Raw genomic sequence first — 11,315 nt, forward strand, 5'->3', positions numbered from 1 at the left:
TTTTTTTAATCAGTCAAGCCAAATCCAAACTAAAATGCTTGCCTGGGTAGGTTTGAATTTAGTAAATTAGGACCAGAATGAAATATTTTATTAATTGAACAAGCAGACACAAATTAATGGGATTAATGATAGAATTTTAGCAGCCATCTCTAATCCATTTTTATGGAGAGGACAAAATTTTTTTTTAATATCAAATGCTCTTCTTTTTTTTAGGCTTTCAGAAATATGTGAACCAGGTAATGGGGCTAAAAATAAGTCAAATGCAGCTTGCTATTGAGTCTTTCCCTGAATTTAATAAAGAGTCCTTTTTACAGATAGCAGAACTGCCTACACATCTACTGGCCTAATCGGATTAATTGTTGTATCTCATTTTTTCGTTTGTTTGCTCTTCAGCAGCTGAAGAGACAGCTAATCTGCCTCCTTCTCCACCCCCATCACCAGCCTCAGAACAGACTGTGACAGTGGAGGAAGGTAAGGCTTGCTGGACTCTTTGAGGTTTGTCTTCTAATAAGGGTAAATAAACCTCAACCCATAAGTGCCGGACTTCTGTATGGGTTAGTATGTGACCCAGTTTGGGAGCTCTGTTTCAAATAGTCAAGAAGAAACAAAGACTTTAATTAAATGTATTATCATTTCTCTATACAAAATCAAAAGTAGATGAATATGGTAAAATAAAAAAGGAAAAATCTGCTCGATAAAGGAAAAGATAACTTTGTGTTTAAATTGCTAACTAGAATAACTACAGAGAACCAGTTTACTTCATGTAGAATGTTTTGACAGAGAAGATACAATTTAATTTTATAAGTGACTGAACCAAAATACATTTATTGATGAAATCAACACATTTTTATGGAAGGGTTGGCAGGAACTGTCTCTGTTGTGCTCACTATTGTATTGCCAAGGGCTTCCCCAGGGCATGGCCTGTAGCAAACTCTCAATAAATATTAATGAATAAATGAAGAAGTCAGTGAATGAATGTGATATTGAGAGTAGTGAACTGGAAACTGAGATCATGGCTTCTTTCCTGCTGAGACCTGTTATTGTCCATGAATTTTTTAATGCATTTACTCAACATGGAATGCCATGTCAGCTTTTCAGTTCTCAGTGATGAAGCAGACAGATGCCTTTGAAGAATATTCATTTAGAATCTGAGATGAAAGGCACTATTTAAAAACAAACTATTATTGGTTCTCTGACTTAGATCAGGTAACTTTTGTCTATTGTTTGAGAGTTACAGGAGAAGGCAGAAGAAAGCTTTTAAAATATATTGAAAGCTTACCTGTTTCAATATAATTTAGTTTTTGTATACTAAAATCAGAATGTTGATACTTCTCCATTTTATTCATTTATTTCTTCACTTATTTTTCCTTCTGTTTTCCCTTTTAGAGCTCATTTTGTTGTGCTAAAAATGGAATAATGTCACAAAAGACCCACTGTCTTTTTATAATCTGTAATTAGGTTTGTTTAAAATACTTTCTGAATTCCTTAATGGAGATTATTCTAAATTACTGAACTATAAACTATCAATAAATATAATTTATTTTTGTCACAGATTTATAAACTTAAACCTTTTTTTAGCAAGATCTTTTTTTCTTAACTTGAGGCCTTTTTTTCTCATTTTGCTGCCTGATATAATGTTAAACTAAATTAGTCTAAGGAGTAAACAAAAATTTGAGGACTATAAGCAGTGCATATAATCAGTGTCATTATAGCCACTGATTATTAGTTAACTCCCTGAAAATGTGACTTGATCTTTTAATTCATAGATCTGAAAGATCCTTCTTGGCCTTATGTTCTTCTGTTCATTCGGCACATACCTGTGAAGCCCAAGGTTCTTGCAGTCTTCACATTCTAGGTATACACTAGTGAACAAAACAGACATGATCTCTGCTTATAAGAAGCATGCAGTCTGGTGGAGAACAGATATCCAATAAATAAGCTTAGCACTAGGAAGGAAAAGAACAGGGAGCTTTAAGATAGAAGAGTAATCTTAGTTTGTTGGATGGGGAAAAGACAACTTGGGAGCTGATCTCAGAAGCCTGAGGAGGTGTTGGCCAAGCAAAGAAGGAGGAAAGGGGCATTTTGGACAGGGGGTCCAGGATGTGCAAGGGCTCTCAGGTGGGCAAGCGCATGAAGTGCTCTAGGAACTGAAGGAGTCCTATGACTAATGTGTGAGAAAGGGTAGAGGACTGAAGGAGCTTGGGAGTAAGCGGCAGCCGACTTGGTTCGGGGACCTGGATTTTACTCTGAATGCAGTAGAAAGCCTTCCGTGACAGCTGTGCCTCCCTCAGGTCACTGAAAATGTTTCTGAACCCGTACTTAAAACCTTCCAAGTGTCAGAGAATCCTCTTAGCCCAGAGAAGGGTATGATGTTGACTCCAAAGTCAGCTAGAGGTCACGTAATTTATTCTTCTTACTCTTTTATGGGAGTTGGAGCCGAAAGGGCAGCAGGGTCCTCCCATCCGAGATTCACCCAGTCTGTTTCTGGAGGGTGGTACAGTGGATATAATGAAAATATAAATAAAATATAGAATCACTTTCACATTTTGGTAACTTAGGTGTCACTTTCCAAAGTAACTGTTCCTTCACATTTCGGGATTGTTTTCTTCGAGCCATTTCAGTATATTTAGGGAAAATGTCAACTTACTTCCTACTGAAAGTAATTGGAACATATTTTTAACATTTTTCAAACCAAACCTGTATTTTTATTGAATTATTATTTTTTATTTTTTTCAAACGAAAGCATTAACCTATACGAAGGCCTAATGACTTGCTTTTAAAAGGATAACCATATTTTTGAGTTATACAGAAAAAAAGTATGTATTTTACAAACTCTACCTCATTCATTTAAAAGATCAGATATTCTCACCTTAAATATATGAAAGATATGTGATCTAGGGAATCAAACTAGTCCCTCTCTTTTATTTTAAACTGCTTTTAAAGTACGTATAATAACTTATTTGTTTTGTTTTATCAGAAAAAATTAGTGAAAAACCGCAAGACAGGATTCAGCTTTTCAATTATTCAAACCAATTGGTTTGTAAAGACCAAGCCAAAATTCCATTGATATACTGCTCATAGTATGCTGGGTGGAAAGAAAGCACGTGGATTTTTTCATCTGGGAGATCTTTTACCCTCCTCAAAACACTCTCAAAGCAACTTTAATCTAAAGGCACAGTGAGTGTCACAATTCAGTCCTTTTATACAAACGTAAAAGAATTCTTAAATTGAGTAATTCACTGATTTTGAGGATATACTTACTTTTTATTATCAAACATTTTAAAAGCTGTTCTTTCCCAAAGGGGAAGCATGAAAGCTCTCACTAAAAATAATTTAAGATGTTAATTACTGTCATTTATGAATATCCATTTATTATAACTGATTTAATATTCATAATTCCCAGAATTCTTGCTTATTCTGGGAAACAAAGGGATTTTAATGAAAAAATTATATTAGTAGCACATTTAGAAAGGAAACCCAGGTACAGTGAACCAATACTGTACTATTTATGATATTTTCAAATTAATCTCCTTTTTCTTTTTGGCCTAACCATAATAGCTGTCATTTGGACTGAACTGTTAGAATTTGGAAGCCCGTGCACGAACAGTGGAAACATCTGAAAACAGAACCAGGAATGCTTCTGCCCTCTTAGGTTTGCTCCAAATCCTAGGGTGATGATTTCCTGAGTCAATGATTTGGCCACATTATAACTGCTGATTTGAAACAGTTTCCCTCCATAACATTCTGGGGCAGCAGATACAGCGGGCCAACTGAGGAGTCCTCATCAAAAGCTTGTAGAATGGAAAGGGCTTAGAGATGGTAAGAAACAATATTAGTGGAGCCAGCTGCCCCAGGGCATGGGGCAGAAGCTGTGATGCCAGGACAGGCAAAATCACTGAGTCATTGATACCCCAAGAGACTCAGTCTCTCATAAAAGTGACTATCATTTGTACCAAAGGGCACTGACATACCAAGACTGAATTTTGTGTGGCAAACTTTACCCAATATAAATTTTCAAATGGTTTAAAAAAAAAAAAAAGGTTTGTGTGAAAGCCAATTAGGGAAAATGTATTCTTCCACTGAAACCAGGTAAACTTCATTTTTAAAGATTATCATTATGCAAAGAAATTTATGTAAAAGTCCAAGGTTCATAAGGCTACCCTGTCCTTTAAAATATCACATTATTAAATGAAACAGACTATTTTGTGGCAGAAGCAGAGACTCCATAAGCAAGTGTCCTTATAGTTAAAAGGAGACATTCAATCCTGGCCTTAAAGAACAAAACTGTTATGAATTCGTTTTTCATAAATCTCTCAAGTCTAGCTTTGATGTGTCAAATGAAAGTAAAGAGCAAAGGTACATGACAACTTGTCTGATATACTGAAGACAGAGATGCTAATGTATATGGAATTGAGCATGATACTTGGTGCTGTCTCAAATACCTTCCCATTTAATCCTCCAAGCAACCCACACAGATAATACTCACTTCCACTCTTGCCCAGGATGTCATGGCTAGTAAGTGGCTTATCCAGAATTTAAATCCAAATCTAACTCCCTACAAACACAGCCTCACTGCATCCCTAAAGTTGTATGTTATTTAGGCTTTTACTGTGGGACAATGAAAGTGAAATGATCTTCTAATGAGAGTTTATTGGTTACAAGCCACTGGACTGATTTCCTTTTTATCCAAACTACTCCCATATAAATAATTCATTCTTTTATAATGTATTTATTTATAATTATTATGTATTTATAATTCACTCATTTACAATTTATTATGTGTCCACCTCTATTTGGGTATGAACTGAGACCACCTGCCATACACAGTTCTGTAGCAAAAGAGGATCTCTTGTCTTCTAGCATTATCACTGGAAGCCCATGCACTGGTACACTATCTGAACTTAGCCAGCCATGATGCTCTAAGTGTCACTTGCCTGGCACATCTCTGGGACTTGTAATGTAGATGGACTGCAGGCTCATAGGTCCTAAACAGAGACTTGGAGTGCATACAGCTCACAGTACCCAGACAGTACTGGGCTTTGCCAGACATTCTTTTTGGCGTTGCCTGGCTAAGGGCCAGACAAATACTACAGAGAAGCTATTTTTCCACTGAAGCACTTAAAGTTTTTGTTGTTTTTGTTTTTCTGTGATTAGTCAAAGTTTTCAGAATAGAAAGTACTGTTTCTTTGAAATATTATAGATCAGAAGCAAGACTCTGGGCTGTTTTCACATTTTGGCACTTGCAAAAAAGAGCAACAAGCAACAAGAAAGAGGAAGCCAAAATCTTCAAAAGGTTAAAACATCCACGGGGTATTGCCTTTAAACTATCAGCTCTCAGCTTTAAATTCTTTAGTTTTGAACTGTAGTCTGGTCTACTCCCCAGAACATGTTGAAAAACAGAGAGGCAAATATGTCATTTTCACTAATTGATTGTCCATGCAATTTGTTGAAAGTATTAGAAGTTTTAAGAGGAACTTGTGTCCATAGGGAGTCTACAGCCTCAGGAGTCACTAGAGGAAATATGAATGGCTGGGACTTGTGACAAGCCCAGGACTTAGGATTCAGCCAGCATTGTAGGCCACATCTCAGCCAGTTGTCTGCTCAGCTGAGAAGTCATGCTGAGTTGAACTAAGAATATCAAATGTAATTTTAGGTTTCTTCTATCCCATGTTATAATAAGCATCCTGGCTGAGAAAATTCTGAGCACCCATCCAGAAACAACTTCCATGGAACAATCAGTAAATAATGTGCTCAAAAGATTAAAAGTATTCTCCTTTCAAAATGTTATTTTAGCATCCTTATGATTTCAGGTTAATTTCCAGTTGTCAGCACTCAGTTTGCTAAAAATAAGTTATTGCCCTAAAAATATCATGCATTTTCAAATTATTGCTGTAATTTTGTCAACTTAAATTTTGATAGAAATAAAAATTATATAGATAGTACACATTTTGAAAATTACAAAAATTTAAAATTATTCTCTATATAAGTAAATAAATAGTGATTAGCAAATTTAGTAACCTGCCATGTAGGCCTGAGGTGTAGTGTCTGTACTACATCAGCAGCCAGATATTGTTCTTTGTCATCATCCTTAAGGCTCATTGAAATATGCAAGAATCCAAATGCTAAGCAAACTGATTGATCTACACTCGTGTAACTAAGGAAGTATATTTAAATAACGCAGATTTCTAAGCCAAGACACAGGAAAGAAGAGAAATGAGAGCAGTTCCTTTGGCATTTCAATGAGAAATATGCAATGAGGTGTTTGAGATATAAAAACAGTCAGAAGCCAGTAGTGCAAGTGAAACTGCATTGAATAAAATACTGATGAGTCTGAAGCCAACTCAATAGAAATTCTCAGCTAACTGTAATCTATTAAGCTTTCAGAAGAGAAGCAGAACACGGGAAAACAACTGTATATTGCTAGGTACTTTCTAAAACTTTCTAATATTTTCACAGTCATGCAAATGAGGACCAGGGTTTAAAAAGATGCCTAGGAGTCTGCATCCAAAGTAAAAGCTGTGCCAACTGTGCTCCCCTAAGCAAGACAGGAAAGAAAGATAATGCATTGTAGATTTTTCTTAACAGGATTGAAATTAAAAATTACTTTCTGGTTGAAGTCATTAACTAAAAATTAAATCAACCAAAATGCTAACCATGTGAGCATACTAGATAATTAAGGTTGTACTTCATCAGGACTGATTTCCCCCATAATTGTGCAGGCATCAGATCCTAACAGCTTTCCTCTTTTTTAACTTATAAATATATTGATAAAAGCATGAGGAAAATTTATGTACTTGAAAGAATTTCTTCTAACAAGTGTATTTGTTTGATAGTGCTTTGTTTCTATTCCAGTGTCCTGTTGTTGTTTTAACTTGTTTGAGGAGAATGTAAAGATAATTTCTATTATGCAGTGGGGGTGTCAGAGCATTTGGTTCATTTAGATCAATGGCAAGATTACTGAAGGGATAGCTGAAATGCAGCGGCTACTGAAGCATGAGACGTCACTGTCTCCCATCCTCCATCCTGCTCTGCTGCTTCCATGGCCCCATGTCCTCGCGCAGGTGTCTGTCTCGTCTGTCTGATCTTGTGTCTGTCTTGTCCAGTTCTCCCTGCAGTTTCTTCCTGTGTGTCTGTTTGTAGATGAAGGGGCTGAGGATCAAGTGGGTCCTCTACACAGTTTGCCCAACCACAAACCTGCCACCAGTGGGGAGAGGCGTAGGCTCTTAGCCCCCTCCACCATCTCGGTGTCTGTGCCTGATGATGACTCTTCCAATTCCGATGAGGAGTACTATAAGCATCCTTTGTTCAGTTCACAGTGGACTACCTCTAGTGTGCTCCCCAGTGTCCCAGCGCAGAGTGCAGAGGCCCACTTAGACCAGGAGAAAGGTGAACCGAGCATGGTCCCCTTTTGATCCCCCTCCCCTGCCTGCAGCTTTGACCACATGCATCATACTAAGTGTGCCTTCATGTGTGGAGTGGGAGGGACAGGAGCCTGCTTTCTCCATATGAAAGTGAAGTCCCTATATAGCTCAGTCCATCCAAACGCCTCAACAATTTATATCTAAGAAGCCTTATTTGAGACATGTGAGTACTTCCTTTTTTTTTTCACGGCTTCTGAGAAGGAAGCAAAAAAAGTTCAAATAAAGTATGACTTCTTTCTGCCCCTTGCAAATAAATCAGTGGGGGAAGAATATATTCTCTTACCCAAACCAAAGAAGATGAACTTTAATATAATTTTATCCTCTTGGATACGTAATATTTCTAGGACCAGACTTCAACAGAGTTAGGCTTCTTTTTAGTGCTATGTTGTGATAGCTCTTTAAAAGAGAAAGGTCTGTTTAGGGTAGAATAAATGTTATGGAATGAATTTATTTCTCCAAATCACTTAATCATCTACAGAAACTACAGAGGCTTCCCCAGGTGACCTAAATCTTGCTTCAAATAAGTAGAAGTGGGCTAAAATGAGGGAAATGCTCCAAAGCTTTTGTCATTCCAGTCTCATGAAGGTGGAGACCCTATGTATAGTTGGCATTGGTGAGGATAAAATAAGTGGGCAGTGGGCTGCAATTTGTCTCATTCTAACAAGGTAGTTTTATAAGGAAAAAAAATAGAGCTCAATTTTTTTTTTTTTTTTGCTTAGGTGAAGAAGTTATTTTCAAATGAGGAAAAATAACTTGCTTAAATGAAGAGTTTATTTTTATATGGCACAATATTTAATGTAAGGGCAGATAGTTCCGAGGCAAGAGCACCAGTGGCTCAGACACTCTGATGGAGAAATATAACCCATATTGAGTACAACTAAGTGAACTTAAAACAATTCAGAAAACTATGTGAATTTTTGAATAAAGAACAGGTGTGGAAATAAACATGATTTAGACAAAATGAGAAAATGGAAAGCTAAAAAATTACATGGATTTGGAAAACATGTAAATTAATTTCATAAGATTTCATCCAATAAGGTGCTATATTAAAGCAGCTATATTAAGTCTCTTAGCTTTAATCAAAATCTCTAATTCTATGGCATTATAAAAATTGCCTTAATAATGAGTTAGAATCTGAATGCTTAAAATGTTACTGACATAATTAAATTACAACAATGAAAGTTTCTGAGTGCTAAATGTGAGAAAATAGAAGTAGTCCTCTTTTTTCCCCCCTCTAAAGGTTTTAATATTTCTCAAAAAATTTCTTTCCATCTGTAGTCTTTCTCACAAGTCCGTTTAAACAATGTATAATTGTTTAAATTATAGGAATCTCGTAAGAATTTCCTAGGAATTTCATAAGAGACATTCATTTGCAGAACTAGAAAACAGCTTATATATTTCCCTCTACTTTCTCTTTTTTGTATATATAATTTTATTTATTTATTATTTTTGGCTGCATTGGGTCTCCGTTGCTGCGTGTAGGCTTTTTCTTGTTGTGGCGAGTGGGGGCTACTCTTCTATGCAGTGCGCAGGCTTCTCATTGTGGTGGCTTCTCTTGTGAAGCACAGGTTCTAGGCGTGCAGGCTTCAGTAGTTATGGCACATGGGCTCAGTAGTTGTGGCCCATGGGCTCTAGAGAGCCCCTTGGCTTGGCAGTTGTGGCTCGCAGATTCTAGATAGCAGGCTCAGTAGTTGTGGTGCATGGGCTTAGTTGCTCCACGGCATGTGGGATCTTCCCGGACCAGGGCTCGAACCCGTGTCCCCTGCATCGGCAGGCGGATTCTTAACCACTGCGCCACCAAGGAAATCCCTCCCTGTAATTTCTTAAGCAATAAAATGGGATTTATTTTACTGACATTTGAAGTGTAAATGAGAAACAAATGAACACGATAATTCATGGCCTTCATAAATTTGTTTTTTACATTTTACTTGTTAACATTTTTCTGTGTGATATACATCTTTGGGGAGGATATTTTGGCAGTTTTGTTGCCACTCAATTATCTTTCCTTGGTGGTTTTGTTTTGAATTGCAGAAATGAGGCTTTATAATATGCACATTTTCTTTCTTCAGTGTCAAAGAGGACTATACAAGAACTATATTAGTGATATTTCAGTGGTTTGAACAATCTGATAACAGTCATGTCCCAGAGGTAGACTTTTCTAAATAGTAGTGAAATTAACTCTTACCTGGACCTTGTTTTTCAAAATATTTTACTTACTTCTTGAAAACTTTTACATTCTCCAATCATATAATGCAATGAATGTAAAATTAAGTTTGGTAGTCTTTGGCCTTAAAAATACTAAATAAATTATATTTTAAAGAGTTTTGATGGATTTCATGATAAAGCTGATAATAAGGTAGTTGATTGGATATTATTTTGAGACCAGGCTTTTTATTCCCAAAGATTTTTTTAGCGAAGTTTGCGTGTTTTAAATTAAGTAATCAGAAATTCGTATGTAGGGGCTTCCTGCATTGGAGAAAACAGCACATGTCTAACAAATTTAAAGGTCTGTTTCAGCACATCAATGCTTCTATCTTTTCACAGCCATCTGTTATCTGGCAGTACCATCTCTTATTTCCAGCCAGCTTTCCACATTGTGTACAACTTACTGCCATTTCCACTGAGGGTAATAGAGCAATAAAACCCTTTCAGCTCTCAAGTTTTAAAATAAAGAGCCTTTTCATGAGACTGTAAAAGGCATCATGATTTGCAGATTATGCATAATAATTTTCCAAGCAATACATAATGTCCATTGCATTAGGATATTAATTTGCTCATCCAAATGGTAAAAGAGGTTCTTGTGAGGTCAATATAATCGAGCTGAAAGTGTTCCTTGAATAATATTTCTGTTGTTTCATGTATGTTTCTGTGGTCATGATGTCAACATCTTTTTCCTCCCTAAGAAGAAGAAATGCTAGCGAGTCCAATGGCTGAGGAAGAGAAACCTGCCACTCTTCCTGGGAAAGAGTGTGAGGCTGCCAAGGCCTCAGACCAGCCCAAGGGCCTCAGTGAAGGCCAAGTGGAGTCTAGTGCGGAGGCCCAAATAGCTCCTGAAGAGAGCGCCCCAGCAGGGACCCCACAGGAGAAAAGTATAAAAGAGGTCGCGGAGGTGTCTCCAGAAGTAAAAACCCCTTCCTCTGCCGGGGAAGGTGTGTCTTTCTTAGGATTTGCATGTGTTTTGTTGCAAAAGATAGATCTCTCCAGCAGCTTACCAACCTGATGCCTTTCCAATGGTATTCCATCGCTGGGTCTTCTCATGATCCCAAAACCACTGTTTGAGACTTAATGAGCAGAGAGTGTGGCTTGTGCAGGTGCTGTGTGGCAGCTTGATTTTCCACTGCTGCAGCTGATTCCTGGTTTTACTTTGCCATGATACAATACGCTTTGCAGCCAGGCTGATGACACTATGTGAGCTTTTTTCCGCCCCCGCTCTTCATCTCAAATGTTTGCCAGTCACATTGCTAATACATGTATATTTTTATTTTTATTTTGGGGGACAGCAATTCATATGCTTTTCTTTCAAACTGTAGAGATGGATTTTGGCACATACAGGCTTAAATAGTAGAATCGTTTTTGTTTGCAACCGCAGTGTGCTATATTTTTTTTATGCTTCAGTGAATACTGGTTTGGTTTCCTTAAAAGCGCCTGCTGATGCTTCTCATATCATTTCCTTTCCATGGCAGCCAACCCCTTTGATAATCACCATATCTCTTGAGTTTTCATTCATCTAACCTTTATTAGAAAGGTTCGTGTAGTATTTCTTTTCTATTGTGACAACAAGACACACAAGTATATAAGGTAATAATGATCCATACACTTGCTCTTCAGGAGATGACTGAGTTTTATTTTCCAGATAATTACATTTAGCCCTATTCACCACAGTGAATAACTTTG

The 11,315-nt window shown here is 37.0% G+C and overlaps 1 protein-coding gene across 22 annotated transcripts in view; it reads left to right on the top strand.

Moving 5' to 3' along the window:
* MAP2 (microtubule associated protein 2) overlaps positions 1-11,315 on the top strand; it is a gene marked incomplete at its 5' end in the record, with an annotated part of 75,070 nt that overhangs the window by 25,868 nt on the left and 37,887 nt on the right. For 12 of the 22 annotated variants that reach the window (XM_081242804.1, XM_081242808.1, XM_081242809.1 and 9 more), the window contains one exon: positions 394-471. In XM_081242804.1, coding sequence (XP_081098930.1) covers positions 394-471 — 78 coding nt within the window. Of the gene's footprint in view, positions 1-393; positions 472-10,324; positions 10,571-11,315 lie in introns of all 22 variants that reach the window. The other 10 variants (XM_081242789.1, XM_081242800.1, XM_081242805.1 and 7 more) reach the window with 4 other exon arrangements.

This window comes from Mesoplodon bidens (assembly GCF_964165515.1).
Source record: "Mesoplodon bidens genome assembly, chromosome: 8".
NCBI lineage: Eukaryota > Metazoa > Chordata > Mammalia > Artiodactyla > Ziphiidae > Mesoplodon > Mesoplodon bidens.